The sequence below is a fragment of the Parasteatoda tepidariorum genome, chromosome 4 (genome assembly GCF_982258835.1).
Source record: "Parasteatoda tepidariorum strain Cologne lab strain chromosome 4, Ptep-v5.0, whole genome shotgun sequence".
In the NCBI taxonomy this organism is placed as follows: domain Eukaryota; kingdom Metazoa; phylum Arthropoda; class Arachnida; order Araneae; family Theridiidae; genus Parasteatoda; species Parasteatoda tepidariorum.
Genome location: NC_141758.1, coordinates 69,100,329 through 69,121,478, shown reverse-complemented (window position 1 = coordinate 69,121,478; position 21,150 = coordinate 69,100,329). Strand labels below are relative to the sequence as shown.

General features: G+C 28.2%; 2 protein-coding genes and 1 long non-coding RNA gene across 5 annotated transcripts in view; 2 read left to right on the top strand and 1 right to left on the bottom strand.

Annotated features, from left to right (window-relative positions):
• The window catches only part of RpS27 (ribosomal protein S27), a 324,227-nt gene that overhangs the window by 9,011 nt on the left and 294,066 nt on the right, over nt 1-21,150 (bottom strand). Inside the window, exon 1 of one of the 2 annotated variants that reach the window (XM_071181604.2) lies at nt 278-361. The exons of the other annotated variant lie outside the window; for it this stretch is intronic. The gene's annotated coding sequence lies outside the window, so the exon portion shown is untranslated. Of the gene's footprint in view, nt 1-277; nt 362-21,150 lie in introns of those variants that run through there. 2 annotated transcript variants of the gene reach the window in all.
• Nucleotides 424-14,185, top strand: LOC107456916 (serine/arginine-rich splicing factor 7). 2 transcript variants are annotated; one of them, XR_006225479.2, is made up of 6 exons: nt 463-721; nt 814-1,026; nt 11,569-11,727; nt 11,926-12,245; nt 12,741-12,860; nt 13,959-14,185. XR_006225479.2 is itself a non-coding variant. In XM_016074895.2 (5 exons), exons 2-5 carry the CDS (start codon nt 815-817, stop codon nt 13,984-13,986), a joined length of 519 nt encoding a protein of 172 aa, XP_015930381.1. In that variant the 5' UTR covers nt 424-721; nt 814; the 3' UTR covers nt 13,987-14,185. The 2 variants fall into 2 exon arrangements, 1 of the variants encoding a protein (XP_015930381.1); XM_016074895.2 differs by lacking the exon at nt 11,926-12,245 and having other exon boundaries at nt 424-721.
• Nucleotides 4,997-6,138, top strand: LOC147811039 (uncharacterized). The gene is made up of 2 exons (XR_015433120.1): nt 4,997-5,149; nt 5,532-6,138. It is a non-coding gene; the product is annotated as an uncharacterized LOC147811039 (long non-coding RNA).

Sequence of the window (21,150 nt, the reverse complement as noted above, 5' to 3'; positions counted from 1 at the left end):
ACCAGGCGTGTTTACACATGCCTAAGCCTAACAAGACACGTAGTAAAAATTATTTAGCACGTATTATAATATATGGCTTGTAAAATACATTAACTTAATTATTTTAATGAAATGGGAGCAATAATTTTAGGAACAAGATCAAATTATCATTAATTTGGATTAATTAAGCATACAGGCATGACTATAAGCAGATAAGACTTATTCTGAATGTTGTCAACGGCAATATATAAAACTATAGTTAAAGAAATATTAGTTTCAATAATGAACAGAAACTTACTTTTTTGTGAATGAATAATAGCCACTATTTCTTATTATTTGAAATATGAATTTAATACGCCGCCACGTGAAAGAGATGCAGCGAAATTCGCGAAAAAGAGAAGTCTTTACATCGGCGTTGCCATAAATGAAGTACCAAAATAAATTGAGATACGGTTAGATTTCGGAATGTACGCGGTTAAGAGTGAAACATAAAGGTTTTTTTTTTAACATGAAGAGTTTTAGATGAAAGTCGTTTTATAATACATTCTGTAATATATTCAATATTTCTTATGCTATTCTGAATAATAAATAGGGAAAAACAAATACATCATTTTTATTCAACATATTTATTTGTAACCGTAAATTAAAGAAACAAGCGCATTAGCAGGAGCCATTTTATTCTTTGTTCTCTGTATAGTTCTGATTCGGAGGCGGTGTAAACAATTGTTTTATCTTGCATAAGGTAATATTTATGGTATTTATGTAGTGAAACTTTAACTGAAGTCCTATATTTATAAACAGTAGAATTTATTGTCATTATTTTGTACATTGCAGTATGTCAAGGTATAGAAATTCCGGCCCACTTGACTGCAAGGTTTATGTTGGAGAACTTGGGAACAGTGGAACTCGACATGAATTGGAAGATGCTTTTGGGTATTATGGACCTCTAAGAAATGTTTGGGTAGCTAGAAATCCACCAGGCTTTGCATTTGTTGAATTTGAGGATTCCAGAGATGCTAGAGACGCCGTTCGTGCATTAGACGGAAAGTAAGCATACATAATTTTACTTCTCAAATAGTAAAGCGTACAGCTGATCGTTATATTTATTTGGGACGACCTCCCTCACCCTTTTTCTTTTTATTCTACATTTGAAAAGTATTTTGCATGATTGAATAGGTTTTCGATAAACTGCTTAGTTTTATAGATATTTTTAGCTTTTACTGTTATTCGCAAAACTGATGAGTATTGATATACTGTGAAACCTCTATTTACCACGTTTTGGGAGGCACGGGATTTTTTACATGGACTTTAAATAATTTAAATTAGAAAAAAGGTTTAAAAAATAAGCATCTCAAAACAAACATCGTTTTCAAGAGTAAACAAATTTTCATGATCTAAATATAATTGCAAACATAATTGGTAAATCTGATTTCACACATAATTATGTTAATAGTGTCATTTTTATTAACGCTTTGTCACACAAGTGGCATTTCCGCTTTAAGTAAATGACACTAAGTGAAATTCAGACTGTAGTTTCAATAACAATTGAAGTCAGTGGAAATATCCCTAAGACTGAGAGGCCTCCATTAGGAGCCATTTTATTATGGAACAGAGGGTGGTCGTTCCCAGAAAATTTTGCTATAACTAGACCAAGTTTTATCTAAAATCTTGGAAGTAGCTAAATTACCTTGTAACTTTCAATAAGTTCTATAGTAGGACCTGGTTATCTTGAATCTCACTGGAAAGGAAATTGAGATTAAGAGTGTTACTGGTACTTCAAAAAATTGAATTTAATTAAGAAATTCTATTTAATGTGGTTTAATCATAATTGAGTAGAAAAAAAAACAGGCATTTTTGTAAATCAATTGTAGCACTTATATCTATTAACATAGCTTTTTACACTGAAAATAATTGATTATTCTTTTGAGGTTAGAAAGAGCAGCAAAACCCTCATATCCAACATTTTCTTGGCAGTTTGTTAGAGGTCTACAGCTTTTTCTGCATCTTTTGCCTCATCAATATGATCTGCAGCTTTTTCCTTTTCATCTAATTTTCCTTTGGCATTATCTATGATTTCTGTATCTATCAATGTTCTGCATGTAGCCTGGCAGTTGTCCGCTTGTAATCTTCAAAATTAATGTCAACCAGCATCACCAGTTTCTTCTTTACTCATGCCTTCAACCATTTGTCCATCATCTTCACAGCTATTCTTAAAACTAGCCTTTTAAAACCATTTTGGACAGTTTTTTGAGACATTTCTCCAAGCATAAGTTATTCTGATAGCATCCTTCACATTTATTTTTCTTTCTTTTTTCAGCGATGGCATCTGCAAGTTTCTGTAACAATTAATTTCTATATTTCATTTTTAAAACTCCTAATTATCCTTTGGTTACAATTTTGAGGCAAAAATGAATTTCTTCTATTCCTAGCTCTCTTGTCTATATTGAAAAACTAACCCTTGGTTGTCACTTTATCCTACTCATTGGTCCCTGTCCAACTTACTGCCAGAGTCTAAATTAGCTAGTCATGCATGCTTCAATTCCAAGGAACAACTCCAACCTGTTCATCCCTACTTCCTATGGGTTCACGAAATTCATCTCTATCTGCAAGTTTTACTGATAAAGAGTTTTGTTTTTAGGGCATTTATGCTCTGTTATAAATTTGAAAAACATAGGTTTTGAAGAGGGAAAAAAATCGACATAAACATGGAAAATACTTTGATTTTGGACAGTTAGGCTGAAAACTAGGTGGCAAAGATTTTGGAAAGCCCTCCCTCATTAGACATGGATATCAACGAGATGCCGCGTGCCATTGACCACAGCCGGCCAGGAGGTCTACCTTTCTGCATGTAAAATGGCTTGTGCCTACGTGTGCCTCGACAGACTCCTGGGACGGGGTCATTAAAGGGAGTGATTTTTAGGGAACATAGAAAATTAAAATGCTATTGCTTCTATAAAGCGCTGTGATTTCGTAAAAATGTCTTTTTTTATTTTTTTTATTTTGTAATAGGAGTGTTTTGATTTTAAACTCCGCATTATTTATTATTAAAAAATAAATTTAATAGTCCCGAAATGATCAGTTTTCTTATGGATTAAAATTTGTTCGCTATCTTATTTAAGCATTAATAGGCATTTATAGACGAACTAATAAACGGATACTAATACTCGTAATAGCTTAAAAATAATAAAAGATATGTTTACCCATGAGTTTATCTGTTATTTAAAGGTATTTTTTTTCTTTTTATCCTGTTCTATTTTCTTTATATGAATAGTAATCTTTGAAATATGATAACTTTTTTACTATTATTACGTTTTGTATAAAAATAAAAGGAATGTAAAATATACTCGGGACAGTCCGTTGCAAGCAGGGTTCGTGATTTTTCTGACTTTTTTTTAAAAAAAATCAAAAAAATCGGATTATTTTGATTTAAATCGGATTTTTTTGATCTAAATCAGATTTTTTTCATTTTTATTCAAATACACTATAAGAGCTTTTATTTATGATTACAAAAACTTTATAAATGTTTGATCAAAAGTAAATTAATATTAAAACCATATTATAACAATATTTTAGAAGCTCTAACTTACTAAAATGATTTTTCATTATAATGCATAGCGACCATTTTGATACAAAGGCGTGATTGAAATTAAAAGACAAGATAAAATAGATAATTTAAAGAATACTACTTTAACTAGTAACACAAAGTTTCAATTAGCACACCATAATTTTAATTTAAAATTGTGATCTCTTTTTTTTCTCATGATTTATAAAACGGCAAAATAAATATAACAGATTGTGTTTATAAATGTTGTCATTCATCAAAAAATAAGTGTTCAATCTATATATTTTCATGTTAAAATATTCATTTTTAATCCTATATCAAAATACATAAGGTAAGCTAAAAAACATTTTTAAAAAATCTATGTACACATTGGAATCTTTTTCACAAAAGAAAATCTGATAATTTCAAAGATACCGTAAACATATTATGAGGAAAAAAAACCCCAGTTAATAACCCTACTGCTTCAAATAGACTTTGAAATTGAAGAATGGCACTATATCAGGAAAAAAATATCTGAACTCAGCTTTTTTTCCTTCTTTCTATTTTTGGCACTTAAGGTAATTTCTTTTTAATATAACCTCAAGCTTTAGAAATATGGAAATTTCCATCAATAAACTATAATGTAGATTTGAATTCCATGCTTTTTTAATCAAAAGGTAGAATTTTAATTAACATTTTCTTTTTGAAAAAAAATCATGTTTATTTACTTTCTACAGCTATGCAAGTCTATATTAAGACATCATTAAATATTTTCTTTAATCTGTACTTTCAATGTTAAGAATCAAAAGATTTTTAAACATGTACAGTGGAGCATCGTTTATACGACGATCACTTATACGACGTTTACATTTATACGACGTTTTAGTGTGGTCCCAAATCATTCCTATTCATTTTAATGTAAAAATATATCGTTTATACGACGCACAGAATCGGTTATACGTCGGTTTTTAGATTTTGTTCACGTTTATTTAATTTTTTATTTTTTCTTGTGTATTTTAAAAAAGGGTGGAATTTGCCAACATGAATGATACAGAAAAGGGTGACAACAAGAATTCTTGGATGACGACCGTAATTTTTACTAGATGACTGAAAAAACTAGACAATATTATGAAAAGGCAAAAGCGTAAAATTTTGCTATTTATCGACCTATGTCAATACCTCCTAGAAAGGAATCAAGCCTCACGACGGGTTACTATAGGCGATGATGACGTAGTAGAGTTAGGCCCAGAGGGAAACCAGTCAGGGTAGCTATTTTTACGAAAAACTCCGAATCTGATCAAACGAGCCATTGGCGATATTCTCAAGTATTATAACCTGTGTCGGCATTCAGCCAATTGGCGAATATTTTTGATTTGAATTTGTAAACAACCGTGTGTATTCTGGTGTCAACGTTCTTCGTAAAATTTATATTTATTCAACAAATGTTGTAAATGTCAGCATTAATTTAATTCTTAGTGTTATGGATAATTGCCAATGAGTGCTGTGTACCAAACTGCAGAGGATTTTACAAAGTTGATGGTACAAAAGTTTTAAATTTTGGATTTCCCAATACGTAAGAAATGGCTTGCCGCCATGCCAAGAGATTTTGAAGTTGCAAAGAATTCTAAAGTGAGTAATATCTGTTCTTATTTTTAAAAATTTAATTATGCTTCTTTATTATATTTTTACTAAGAGTAAATTATTTTAAATTGTGGATAAATTATTTATAATAATTAAGTTGTTCTTATCAATCATATCGCAAACTATTGTAATATATAGTTATTTTTATAGAGTTTTATTTTATAAAAATATTAATAATTTTAGTATTTTATTAAATTTTTGCTCAAACTTTAAACATTTTTGTTTGACCATAATATATTGTAATTTATTTGATTATGAAATTTAAATCTATTAATTTTTCTACAAAAATCTATTAATTTTTCATACATGAATATAGTATGTACTATTTATTTTAAATGCACATTTAAATATTGTATTCATTTTGTTATAGGTATGTGAGATGCATTTCAAGGAAAATGACATTAGAAAAGAGATATTAAATGACATTAGAATTAAACATATATCAGTAAAATTTATGTTTACATTTTATTTATCATTTTTCGAATTTGCTATTTAATAAAATATTTATTATCTAAGGTTGCTTACTTTATTTTAGTTTATCAGTGTGACGGGTAAAAATTATACTTTTTTAAATGTTACTGAAAGTTTAACATATTTCAGTAAAATTTGTGTTTACATTTTATTTATCGTTTTTTGAATTTGCTATTTAATAAAATATTTGTTATCTAAGGTTGCTTACTTTATTTTAGTTTATCAGTGTGATGGTAAAAATTATACTTTTTTAAATGTTACTGAAAGTTTTAACATATTTCAGTAAAATTTGTGTTTACATTTTATTTATCGTTTTTTGAATTTGCTATTTAATAAAATATTTGTTATCTACGGTTGCTTACTTTATTTTAGTTTATCAGTGTGATGGTAAAAATTATACTTTTTTAAATGTTACTGAAAGTTTTAGCATATTTCAGTAAAATTTGTGTTTACATTTTATTTATCGTTTTTTGAATTTGCTATTTAATAAAATATTTGTTATCTAAGGTTGCTTACTTTAATTTTAGTTTATCACTTCTAACAATCACACTTCCACAGGAAAAAAATACAAATTATAATCATGCTTTTGATATGTTTTTTTTTACTATCTAAACCTTGTTTGAAGACTGCATTTGATTTTCTAAATTTTTTTAAGCTCATTTTATGTCATTGTTTATAAACAATTTCTATTTTATTTCGTATGCTCTAGTTCTAATAACATGCAAAACATAATCATTAAAATCCAAAATAATCATCTACTAAAAATGTAAGTATCATATTATAAAAATTAGACCCCTTTCTTAGTTTTATGTCAAAACTATAATAATAATAAATGTGTAAAATCCCTTTAAAAATATATTTCTTTGTTTTTAATCCATACATTTTATAACAAAAAGTTAGATAAAATTTTCCAATTTATAAAATAAAACTGATATTTAATGCTTAAAAATATTTTTTTTTTCATTCACACAACAGTTATTTTTGTTAGAATTGATTTATTGTTAATCATTTCTGAAAACAAATAAATATATTAAGCATTTTTACACAATTTAAGAACATTTAATCTAGACAAAAAAAATAATAATAATAATTTGTAGAAAGTAAAAAATTAGTAGAAGAGTAACGAAAAAGTGTCGAGAAACAGAAGGGAAAAAGAGAAGCTTCGTCAGAAGTGATCAGCAAATCTGGGCCTAACTGTATGAGTCATCGTTTTCCGTCCTTCGGCTTTCTTCAATCTAGGAGGTATTGCCTATGTCCAGTGTACCCATCGATACTAAGTATTTTGGAAAATGTAAAAGCTCTCTTTTTTCCTGCATATTGCACAAGTGCGCTTCAGCCATTAGATTTGGCCGTGATTAGAAATTTAAATTGCGTCATAGAAAGCAGTAAGTTCAACTCGCTATTCAAAGCATTGTAGAGACCAATAGCAAGAAAATATAATTAAAGGTAACATGCATTCAAATTGCTCACTGCAATTTTTCTTCTTTGGTTATTTGTTTGTTTTGCTTTGTCCAATTTAGAAATGTATGCAAATCAACACGTTAAACATTAAAATTAACTGAAAACAGAGTTAGTTTCAGTTTTAGAAGTAAAAATCGATTATATGACGTTATCGTTTATACGACGTTTTTCGGTGGTCCCTTCGGCGTCGTATAAACGATGCTCCACTGTAATTTCAAATGTGTTTAACACACACCAAGAAAGAAAGTAAAGAACTAAAATTAATTAATGCAGTAATTTATGTAAAATAAATTTTAAAACTAAGAAAAGAAAATAATAAAAGTATCAATAATTTAAAGCACTGCTTTTTAACTTTTAAAATCAATATAATATATATATATATATAAATCAGTTGATTTTAATCATGATTTAAATAAACGAACCCTGGTTGTAAGCCACCCCTATCCCTATCTAGCTAGCATAGTATAATTAACTAATAACTAATTAACTATAATAAATTACTATGTCTCAACTTATTAATTAAAATAATGAATATTAAATAACTAGTTAAAATTGTAAAGCAATATTAATAATTAAATTAACATTATTGTTAAATCGTTTCATTAATGAACATATTGCGATTCAAAGAGAGCGATCATCATTGCGAACTAACCTCCTTTATTTTAGAGAAATCTGGCAGTTTTGCTATGTACAGTTAATTTTTTCCATCATTTCATTTTTTCATGTTACTTTTTTCTTCAATAGGAAATGATTATACAAGAATAAAAAACTATTGTCACTCAACGAATCGATTTAAAATAATATATATTAAGTAACTGTTTCAAATTCAAAAGCAGTATTAATAGTTATTCACATTATTTTTAAATCGCTTGTTCAACGAAAAATATATTACATTTCTGAGATTGCAGTAAGCATTGCGCACAAACTTCCTTTATTTCAGAGAAATATGGCAGTTACAGTATGTATATTAAACATATTTTATCATTTCAGCTATTTTTTGATTCTTTATTCTTCAATAGAACATAATTATACAACAAAAAAATAAATAGATAAAAACTATTATCCAATTAAAATAATGAACAGTAAATAACTTTAAAACTCTTCAGTAGTATTAATAATTAAAGTTACATCATACAAAAAAATAAATAAATTAAGAAAACTATATATGCACTATCTTTTATGATATGTTCGCGATATAGTATGCGTAATGTAAAAGAAAAGCAATGACATTGAAACAGGAAACATTTCTTTTAAAATCTCTACTTGACCCCTTAAGACTTGCCTCACTTCCCCCACGCGTCTGTCGTACGCCGACTAATGAGGGAGAGATGAGCCTTCTCTTTGCCACCTTGCCCTCAGCCTAAATGTAGAGAATTTTAGAAACTTTAAAGATATACTGGTTTTCAAGATGAACAGGTTCAACTGTATTAGGTTATGGTAAATGTTTAGTGGCTCACATTACTTTTGAAAGGAAGAAACACTAATTTTTACATTTTAAAACCAATGGGTGATTTTATTTTTTATAAATGGTTTTTAATAAGGTATAATATATGCAGTAAACAAGGGTGCCGGCAGAATAATATAAAAGGGGGTGCATTGTTAACAAGATATTTAAAAAAGAGTATGAATTTCTTGTACTTGCAAATTTTGCCACGAGAAACTGTATTGATGGCGCTGGCATAACTACTGACTTTGAAACACAAATAACTACAGACAGTAGTTTCGTATACTAACGTGTTTGTGCACGCTAAACATTGGTATTTATTGTGTTGATGAAGTTTTACAGTTGTGAGAAGTCAGTTTGTGTTATACAACTTTGTTAAACTAAATAACTAATAGAAAATATAATATTATTTATATATTTTATTAAATGAATTTTAAAAATGTAGCTAAGATATCTGCCAAGTTTGTGCATGTTCGGTGTGCAAAAGAAAAAATCAAAGATGGCTCAGAATTCATAAAAAAAGTTCATAAAAAAGCAGATTTCGGCAGCAAACAAGACGATTACAATTCTTGTTTGATTAAACACTTTTTTTTATTGTTAAGTAATTATTATTTATTTTTGAATAAAAATATTTTTAATAAAAAAAATTTATAACAAAATTGTTTTTCTGTATCTCTTTAATTGTTTAAAAAAAGAAAAGCCAGGGGCGCCCTTGGCAGTAAAGAATCCTCTTTAAGGATTAAGTACAAAATATTTGAAATGATATTTTCCAAAGTAAATCATGTTCATCCTATCAAAGATATATATTTAAAGAATGAGATTATATTAAGTTTAAGAAAAGAGACCAAATTACTTGATATTATGAAGCTTGAAATGATCTCAAAAATTGATGACAATTTAATGTCTCAATTTTAGCCCATAAACAATTCATCTTAATTCGAATAATGCAATTAAGTGTTTGCTATTTTAAACAGTGATTCTTTTGTTTTTCATCAATTTTTCACTAGTTATTGCTACTGATTTTCGCATGGTTTCTAAAATCCTGTTTTAGTACATACATTTCAGTAGCGTGGCTTTGTTTGTAAACATTTTTTTGCTAGTTGCTGTGTTATTTATGGTTTTTAAACTGCATTGACTCGTGTGAAATTGGCGTGATTTTTCCTCAATATGGGAATACCGCTCATAATACTGGAATGTATGATATCCGATTCATTGTTTTGCTCAAATTAACATAGATTTGTAGATTTTTACCTTAGTTTTGATCGGATGAATGCATACATTTTCTATTAGTATCTGATATGGTCGATTGTAAGTAATAAACTATTTGACACAGTGAATTTTTTTTTCCTAGTGAAATTGCCAGTTTTATGCCAATGGAATTTTTTTTTAATAAATAAATGAGTGTTATTTTTTAAGTCTTGTAAGGCTATTTTATTTGAAGAGTGTCAAACCTCTCCCAAAATCAAATATTTCTCCCATTGTTATATTCATCTTGAAGTTAATTGCGACAAAGAATTCTTTGGTCTTCAACCTTATTTTAGATGAAGATGTGAATTAGATGTTTTTATTCTTCTATCCCTTCACAACTTTTAATATAGATGGTTTAAATCAGAGAAATCTTTTGCATGTATGAAGTATTATTGAAAATCAATCATAACACTACATTTCAAATAATGCAGCATTTAAAATATTGATTGGTGTCGAATACTACTAGGTAATTTTTTAATATTTAAGGTGACAAATTAATGTGTTCTTTTTTCTTTTAAATATATATATACCTTGCCTTTATAGTAAGCTGATAAATATTTCTTTATAAATTAAGTCACTGAACCCTACCTATTTATCAAATAGAAAAATCACACTTAAAGAATATAATAATATTTTAGATAAAGAAATATACACATGAACAAATATACATATGAACATTGATTGATCATCCCAAGTAAATCTAATTAACAAATTAACATCCTGTCATGTTGAGCTTGAATAATAGCATTGGGTTTATTTATTCAGTGACATGATTTTCGGCAATCATAGCTTTCAGATTAAATTGCCTCTTTATTGCATTTCTAATTTTGCATTCCTAAACAATCATCAGATGCTTGTTTTTCATCTTAATTCTTTTAGTTTATTAGATAGGTAAGTTAGGAGTGAATTCAAAAAAAAAAACAGATAATGATGAACTACCAGGGGTCTGTTTAGAAGAAATGTGGGTCCGTTAACGGACCCTTCACAAAATATCTTTTCATAAAAACGGACCCTTCACAAAATATTTTAACTTAAAAACGGACCCTTCACACAATATTTTAACTTAAAAACGGACCCTTCACAAAATGATTTTTCTTTTAATCGGACCCTTCACAAATTTGTTTATCTTCATTACTATTTTGTTAATCGAATAAACCCTTTCCAGAGCAGAAAACAAGACAGATGGATGTAAACGAATTGAGTTTTGTCTTCGGCAGACGATTCTTCCATTATTCGTCCGAAATTAATATTTTGCGTTCAGCAGTATAGGCTAAATACCAAATATTTGTATGTTGCATCTCTAATTTAGAAGGAGCAATTGTTGTTTATTTTTTAAAATTTAATTTTTTTTAATTACAATTTTACTGTGTTGAGCATAATCTTGTATGTCTATACAATTTAAAAACTCCTTGAAAAAAATTTTTTTTGCAATAACGGACCCTATTTGCACAAATTCATAAAAGCGGACCCTGGTTGAAAGAATGTGTGTAATTTTTTCACAATTTCACGAAAAACGGACCTTTCACAAAGTGTCTGGACAGACCCCTGACTACTGAAATTTTAAGTTTTTCATTCTTGCGTCAAATCATCAAAGTTTTTGGTAAAATAGTATTAGATGTAGTTTCTATTAAGTTGGGTAGCTTGTTGCTAGTGGTTAATAGGGTATCCATATATGGTTTAAGACATATGGCCCAATATTAATAAACAATTAATATGTGTAAAGGATTATAAGAAATTATGTACTTACTAGGCTCTATCCTGACTTTTATCTATTATATTTTAGGATTCTTTGTGGAAGACGTGTGCGCGTTGAACTATCAAGTGGCAAGTCTCGTTCTTCCTACCGTCCTCCCCCACGTTATGATCCTAATGAACGTTGTTATGACTGTGGTGAGAGAGGGCATTATGCAAGAGATTGCAAAGGAGGAAGGCGGCGTTCCAGGTAATTTTTTCAAGAGTGTTTGTTTATTTTTATATTGTGGATCAATAAAATGTAATCAATTCAATCTACTTAAATCTTAATTAGGAAAAATCTTAAATCTTTCTTTCGATAATAAACAGTTTTAACAAAAAAATTATCTTAAGAAAATATCCACAAAAGACTGATATTTATGACATTAAAACTATTTAACTTTTATAGGCTAAAGCAGCCTCAGTTGTGTAAAAATCAACTTTATCACTCCAGCTGCATTGTTGTGATCAGCATTCAACAATGAACCGCTGCTAAATATGTTGCTACACCTCAACATTAAAATGCCTTAAAATGAATCGTCTCGTCACAGCTCAGCTCTTCAGCGCACTACTTCTAGTCAACCGTCTACAAATCATCTTTAAGGTGTTGTTCATCTCTAATGTTATACTGTCGACTCTGCACAACGACTTGAAATATAAATTCGACACTGTCCCATCTGCTCGCTACTTTTAGTAATCAACATAAGTTGTTCTAAGTATTGAAAAGAGGTTTGTCTTTTCTTTTTTTATATATATGTATTAAGCTCTTTATCACTGTACTGAGCTGTAAAAAAAGTTTTTTTTGGAATAAGAAGGAAAATTATTTATCAAATTATAGAACCGATTTTCATAAACATAACAATCCTCCTCTGGATTGACAATTTTTTAGGTGATTAAGAATTCCTCTTAATTAAAATTCAGTTTTAAATTTTTTTTCACCTTTCGAAAAATTGGTGCTTGTGACATAGCTTGGTTAATTTTCTGTTAACCTCATATGACTGACAATCATAAGTAGCTGGGCTGGTGTATAGCCGGAACATAACTAACCTTAGAGATGAATACTTTTGCGAGAAGTTGATAAAATCTGTGCCTATTGTAGAGGCTTTTTTCTTTATTCCTAAATTGTCATCTAGGAAATTTAGCTGCATATTGATTTTGCTATTCAGGTAAGTTAAAAAAGATAAATGTTTTTTATGCTTTAAAAGTTGGATTTTTTACTCTTAGATCAAGATCTCGCTCTCCTCGACGACGATCCAGAAGTCGTTCTCGCAGCCGTTCAGCTAGCAGAAGCCCAGTACGAGGACATGCTGGTGGATCAAGAAGTAGATCTGGTTCTCGAAGCAGGTGAATATTGTTGCGTTCCTGGACTTCTGATACAATGGTGTTTCATATTTTAGACAAACTCATTAAGTTAATCTTTTAGTAAATATAAATTTTTTACAACCACCTTTTTTTCTTTTCTTTTTTTTTCGGACTTGTTTTTTTTTTTTTTTTTTTTTTTTTTTAATATTTGATTTAGTTATAGTATTTGATTTAGTTTTAGTTAGCTTTCGCCCTTTCATTTACATATATATTTAAACTTTACCTTGAATCAGTCAATGAATGTCTGTTTTGTCAATTTTAATTAAGTGATTTTTTTTTCGCTTTCTTCTTTTTACTAAAGGGATGTGTGTCAAAACCCTGAAGGTTGAATATTGTTTATATTTTTTAAAAAAAATTATCTTTTCCGGACAAACTGTACGTTAGAAATTTGATAGATTAATATTTAGTAGTATATTTTTATTATTACAAATGACAAATTTAAACTGTTGTCTAGTGTTACTCTTTCGAAGTTAACTTCGGTTATTCAGAATTTTTTTAGACTATTCCATCCCCATGATTAATGGAAGAATGAATATCATCAGTTAATTTTCTAGCTTCATGGCTGTTAAGATTAGATTTGCCATGTATTTCTTTCACTGCATTTATGTTCCTAAAAAGTTGTTTATGCCCTTGACTTAGCAATCTTTAGTATTGATGACCCAAGTTAAATAAGAAAAGATATGTTGTTCATATATTTGTTTATTTAGACAGTGACTTTTGTGCAGTTGACATCTTTGGACATATATTTTGCTTGATAATCTGTAATCTGTGTTCTTACTATTGGGAGGATTCTCTGAGTTTCCTGACTAATTTCGCAATTAATTTTTTTTTCCTTCTCAGATTTGATTTAGCTGGTTATGAAACAACACTTAACTGATTTATAATTATGTAGCAAATTTAGCTGTACAAAATTTTTTTGATTATTATTTGGCACTTTTTTTATCATTCAGAAGTTATATAAAGTTAAAGGTGGTATTGTGATCTATTATTTTAAAAAAAAAAAAAAAAAAAAACCTCTTCGTTTTCCTATTTTTTGAATTTTTTCTTATGTTTTGCTCTTTTTTGTTTGTTTTAATTTAGAAATGGCAGAGCATCATCTGGAGATTAGAACAGACCGGTTGAAAAGACTAAGATCTTTACGTTGTCGACATAACAAATTGTCTGGATGTGTATTTTAATTTTTAATGTATTACATCATTTCGAACTGTGCATTTATCATTTGAAATTTGATAATGTGTTAATCATTTCTTTATCAAATTTGTGTACTCATAAAGCATGTGATCTATTAAAATGATTTTGTTCTATTACATTCCTTTCTTTCATTTAGTTTGATACTTCTTGAATTTCTGCTTTGTTATTGTGTCTGTAGGTTAAATAAAATAGCTTAAATACTGTGGTATTTCTGGTAGTTCTTAGATTAGTTGATTTTTGAATCCAATATATTGCAATTCATATTTAAGTGATTTTAAAAATCCGACAGTGATTCTTGTAAGGGTTAAGATTTTTCTTAAATTAGTTACTTTAAAAATTCATTGGTAGGTAATTTAATTATAAATCTTATTTAAAATTATTTTAAATACGAAACTGTATAGATATAAATTGATATCGATTTTTTGCGCTTAATAATTTTCAGGGTTTTTCACTTTGTGTCACAAACACCCCTGATATATATTACAATAAAGATTTTAGCTTGGTTGACCTATCTATCATCCCAGCAACTGTTAAAGTAAAACTTGGTCTCTTTTCTCTTTTTTTTAAGAGGTATGTGATACCTTTTTGTGTGAATGTAGGCTTTGTTTTGGTCACTTTTTAGAAAATAATTTAATTGGGCACCTCAGAGAGCATTTGGGTGTTACTGAATTTCGGTATTCAATAAATCCAGAAACATTTGGAACAGCTCCATTTTAAGTGACTGTAAGCATTACTGTAGTTATGTTAAACTATCGTTAGTTACATACTATCAGAACTGAGCATTACTAGTTCATTAATTTTTGTTTTTTAGGGACCAACGAAACATTCTTTCAATATACGGCATACCATGAAAAAAAGACATTCATCTGGTAAATGAATATATTTTGCTGAAAAATAATGCTGATGTTTGGTAATCATGCAGACAATGTTAAATGGTGCAGTTTTATAGGTCCCCAATCTGTATATTTATTTAAAAACATTTATTATAAATGATGACTTTATTTTTCACTAAAAAAAAAAATGTTTGGTATGATTTAATTTGGGAAGAGATGGGTGCACATGTTAAGTATCTATGTGTAGTAAGTTTCCCAATTCTGTGAACAATCGTGAAAAGATTTAAAGTTCTACAAGTTTAACTTTAAAGTTAGTTGGTTATAAAGTTTTTTTATAAGAAGTGAAATTCGAAACAGTGGGAACAAAAGAGAGTTAATTCTTTATTATCTGGACTAATAAGTAAATCATTTCAACCTACGAAAGAAAATTTTTAATCTTCCATCTACTTGAATATTAACTATATTTGAAAAAGTTAATTTTAACGTATGAAGAAACTTGTCAATTGTTATTGCTTTATTTTTTGTTACATATTTTTTTTCTTCTTAAGTACTCTAAAATTTAATATTAAACTGATTAGTTTAAAAAAGAAAATAAATGTGCATGCATTGTCAATGATGCATCCCAATTCATTAGAAATAATTTCTTAAAATATCAATACATAAGAAAATGTATGCAATTAAAAGAGCTTGAGGTTTGGAGAGTTATACCTATTCTTTATTCTATAGTTGTGATTCTAAAAGGCATGTATTTAGCACAAGATTTATGATTAACAAAGGAGTTAGTTTTGGATTTTAAGTCATCCTGATTGTGTAAAATCAGAATAAAGGGTAAGTTCTTTAATTATAGTATCTGTACCCATGCACCAAAAAGGGGAAAGATGATCTAGAAAACAGATTTTTTTTAATAGTGATTTGGATGCTCTCTATTATGAATGCCCTCGGAGTGACATCAAACTTGTATTTGGCGACTTTATTACTAAAATCGAACGAAAAGATTAATTTAAATCTATCATTGGAAGTCATAGCCTGCATATAATAATGGTGTAAAACTTACCGATTTTGCAGCTGAACGTATGGTTTTGAGAAGCACAATGTTTCCACAAGAATATCCATAAATGAGCTTGGAGATTACCAGATTTCACATCTTTTGACCATATTCTGATGGAAGCAAGACATTTTATCTTATGGATGTAAGGACCATTCGAGATGCGAACATAGACAGACCATTACTTAGTTGTGGTCAAAATAGTCAAAGAAAATGTAAAAACAAGCTTGAAATTGAATGATGTAGAAACTAGGTATAAGTTGAAGACAATGTTAAGCTGTAGAGTCCAAGACTTGGCTTCTAATTCTACCTCAAATCGTTGAACTTAAAAGAAAATATTTTAACTGCTGTTTGCTGACCAGGATTCCAGATAAATTTGTGTTGCTTATTAAGTCGACTTTAACTCTCACTTTCTCCTGTATAAAGTTATCTAGCAAACTCACAGAATTTTTTGAAATTGTAAATGGTGTGATGAGACAGAGTGACTCTTACCTTCAAAAGGTTTCATAAGCTACCTATGCATCTTGAGTGGCGACTATAATTTTGAAAAAAAATTCTATTTTTTCTAATCTTAACACTGTCACGCGTACCACAAATTTCCACTTTTTGTAAAAATATCGTATTTAAAAAACGTAGAAATCTATCACCTATTAGCAATAACTATAAAAACAGCATGGATTTACAATAAAATATGTGCTAAATCAAACTAACGTGTATGTGGTAGAATAGTGATTGCTCATATGAACGATTCGAGACAAGTCGTATTACTTATGTTTTAAAAATATCGGAATTTACAAACCTACTCGTGTAACTGTTAAAAAAAAATTAAAATCATCTATCGAATACACGCGTCGAAATTCACTTGCTGTTATAACCTATTGAAAATATCAGTTGAAAAGTAATGTGAATTTACAAGGAAATGAGCGCAAATAGGACGCGTACTAAAAACTAATTTTACCCCGAAAAACCCGACCCTGGTTATGTGGAACTCAAAGCGGGCACGACTAACTTTTCCAAAAGGGAGGTGGATTTTTTTTTTCTCATTATTCAAAGAAAATGACTATGGTCATTTAATGACTTGCTACTGTGACCTCTAAAATTAAACTAGCTAATACTATTTAGAGAATTTTAATGTATAATTTTTGTGAAGGAATAATTTAATAGTTTTCACTTGCAAGAGCAGCCTCCGTTACCATTAAAAAAAAAAAAGCACTTACTATGATCACGTCTTCTTGTTGAATTCCTACTATATCCTATCCCTTCTTAAGTTAATAGTTTAGTTCACAAAACTGAGGCTAATGCTTGAAAGCATCAAAATGAACTCATGAAAACTAGTGGGAGGGGTGAATTGCACAACATTGGATTAATAGTTTTACCGCTTAATTGCACCACTTGCGTGCCTGCAAAATATTGCACAACATGACGTATTTTTCAAATGCAAATGTTATTGGTTTTGTTTTATCATACTTTTATTTTTACTCTACTTTTTTTATCATAGTTATACTACTTAGCCTTTCCACTTTGAAAATACTTCCGCCCCTTATGTTTAAACTTATGAATGGATTCCAATTTGTATCGAGCAATGGAAAATATATATATATATAAAATTCATAGTCTAACATAAAAAAATAATCAACTGAAAAAAAAAATTTTTTTTTGCCGATTTATTAAATACATGGTGAATTTATTAGTGCATCTAGGATAGTTTCAAGGACTATCATTTCCAATAAACGTACCCCCTTTCAATAGCAGCCGTATTTTTTTCGAGGGGGGGGCGAAATTAAAATACACATCACAATAGCTTTTAAAATTTTACACACAAAAAAAAAATTTTACACACAAAAATGTTCTTATGTCTGATAAATGTTTAAAAAAAATTTATATTTATTTTATCCCTTTCTTGTCTTTAACTTCGATAAATAGAAATCGATAATGATTCATAATTTTTTTGTTTGAAGTATTGAGGGGAACTTTTAGTAATTTCTAATTATTGTGGGAGTCATATGCCCCCGCCAACGACGCCAAAGAATAGCATAAAAATAATACACTGTATTTTTACAGAATTTAAGTTTTACTTATTTTAGACCTTTTTTGTCATATTTTTGGTTTAAAAAAATTTATACTCAGTGTACTGCCTAATTTTTCTTCATATTTTTAATAGGAATGTAATTTAATGATTTGAGGCGAAAATTTGAATAAGCTTAAATATTTTGCATGAAAATAAAAAGTTTTAGTTTATTACCAATATAAAAAGCATTTTTGTTGAAAGTTTAAAGAAGTTTTTAATTTTGCTCCAATTTTTATAGGGCTACTAATAAAAAAATAAAAGAAGAAATATAAATTCTGATTTTAAATGTAAAGAAAATGACTAAAAAATGAAGGAATAAAAAAATAATAGGTAAATCAGAATATCATTAAATTTTTTAAATGAACATGAGATATTGAAAAAAATTTTTTATTCATTTTTGATACATTTGGTAATGTTTTGCAAAATATTTCGGAAATGTCACATGAATTCGAGTTCTTTTTTATCATAAAAAATAATGCAAAAACTTAATATTATCGAAATCAATCATTTTGCTATTTATTATAGCCCGGTAACAGAATTAATGCCACAATGCATATTTTCATGGAACTTAGAATTTTTTCCACGGTGTTGCATAAAGAATCTTTTCATACAGAGGTTTCTGCTATTGAGATTATATCCATTTAATTAATTCAGATATCTTATTTATATGTGATGAAAAATTTTATCACAAGGTTTTTTTAAATTATATGGGATTTATTTTCTATAAAAAGTAGGAATTACACAGGGTGCATAGCCAAATTTTTTCAAGAAAAAATAAGCAACTTTTAAGCACTCGAAAAATATTTTAAGCACTTTTTTGACATTTGATGGTTTTAACCATCATGTCAAAAAAAACTTTTTGACATAGTTTTTAACAATGGTAAAAATAAAAAAATTTGCATAAGGATAATTTTTAGCTATTATAAGTATGAAATATTTTTAAATTAACAAACACGTAAAATTACAAGTGTTCTATCAATTATGTTCTTGAATTATTTTAACATAAAACTCTTTTTGTTTTGAAAAGTACTGTCAATAACCCTAATTTTGGAGTATAAAATAATTATAAATAAAATGCGTCAAATTGCAATTCATCTCATCCTTAATTTGTTTAATTATTGAAAATAAAAGTTACAAAAACAATTATCTTATAAAAAACACTTAACAATCATCTTATTCTTTAAATGTAAAATCAGTTTTCATTTACTTCCATTTTTACTCTTCTTTTAAGCGAGGGATTAAAAAAAATAATAAATAAATAAAAATAGAAGCCCTCTGTTCTCCAAGTTCATTTTTCAGTTTTGTATGAATAAGACCAAAATTTAAAACTGTTCTTTCGAATGATGCTCAGCTGTATAGACTAGAATGTTGACCAACTAAATTATTATAGTACTTTAATAATTAGAAAATTTATTCTAATAAAATTCTAAATATTTTTTTCTTCTCAAACGGCAGGTACTGAACTTTCGTTCTCCACCTCGGAAGATGCCGGAAGTGTTGCTCATTTAACGTTACCCAGTGGGCACCTGTGAACCTAAGTCACGGAGGCGAGCAACATTACCCACGCCAAACTGCCACAAATACCAGTTCATAGGGTGGGCAACATTCACACATCACACACAACAGAGGACAACACATAGAGAGAAGCATGCATGCCCAGAGCGGGATTCGAACCCGCAGTCAGAAACTAACCGCTCGGCCACCTGCACTAAATATTGATAGGAACTAATTTAAACCCTTGAATCGATTGATTTAAAAAAAATATTAACTCACTTAAGTGAACATTGATATTTTTTGTAAATTATAATTAGTTTACTTATCAGGGAATATATTATATTCAAGATTAATTGGAAACATTAATGTAGGCAGTATATGTACATATAAGCAGGAGAGCAGAAAATTCTCAGTCCCTAATATTTCCTCAGAAAATTTTTTTTTAATTGAAGTTCTCCCAAAAATGTTAAAATTTTTCATTTAGTACAGTAATTTTTTAAAAATATTTTTGGAAAGTAAAGTTTCTATAAGAAAAAATAATTTGCTTGATTTAACACAATTCTTAAATAAACGAGCATACGTTAAAAATTATTAGAAATCAAAATACACTGAAATTGTAATAATTTATTGAATTAAGGGTCTCACTCATATACTTAAGGAATTCAAACTAATAAAAACACAAATTGACATTTAATGTTATTTAACAAGGAAAAATTTGCGAAGTTACAAATTTTTTAACAACAAAGTATTTTGTAGGAATATTTAGGACCAAAAATTTTACTTTAGCTGCCTGAATTTCCCTCAAAACCTTTGCTTGCACAATTAGATATATTCTACTAACCAGTATATCAGTAATAATAGCAAACATTAAGAATCAAAAAAGTAAAAATAAATTTCTTATAAGTTGAGATCAGACTTAAAAGAAGAAAAAAAACTTCATATTTATAATATTGGCAACCAGTTTAGTTTTACTTAATCTAAAAAACTATTCTTAAATTGCGACATAAAATAATTAAAATCAATATTTAGATTGATAATAATTAACAACTCATAGTTATAATTTGTAATTACATTAAGAGTAAGAGTATTATGTTTTTAGAAAAATTAACAATTTAATTATCTCGGCTATACTTTTTTGTAAATGATATATAATATAAATTATTATTATACGTAGTAGAATATAATGCAAGTATTGTGCATGATTTAAAGCAAACTAAGAAAACTCCAATAAATTTATATAACTAATGTAAATTAGTGAATGGTCCTGAAAAACTTTTGTTATTATTTGTTACTTGGTTCAGTATTCATTTAATATTTAAAAAAATTAAGTAATTTTGAAATGTAAATACTACAATGAGTATTGAAGCTAAACATTTTTGTCAAAGCAAATAAATTATTACATGGCCCCTACATTCATAATATTTAACAAATCTGAGATAATAAAATTTATTATTTCAATTGTTTGTAAATAAAATCATTAAGAGATGAATTAAAGTTTTTTAGAATGATAAATCTGAATTTGTTTACATAGCTAAACATAGGATTTTTTACTGTATTTAAAATATTTAAAGTCTCTCCCTTTATACTTTTTTAAAATCTTGCCTTTACATATTATTCAATTATCATGAAACAACTTAGGAG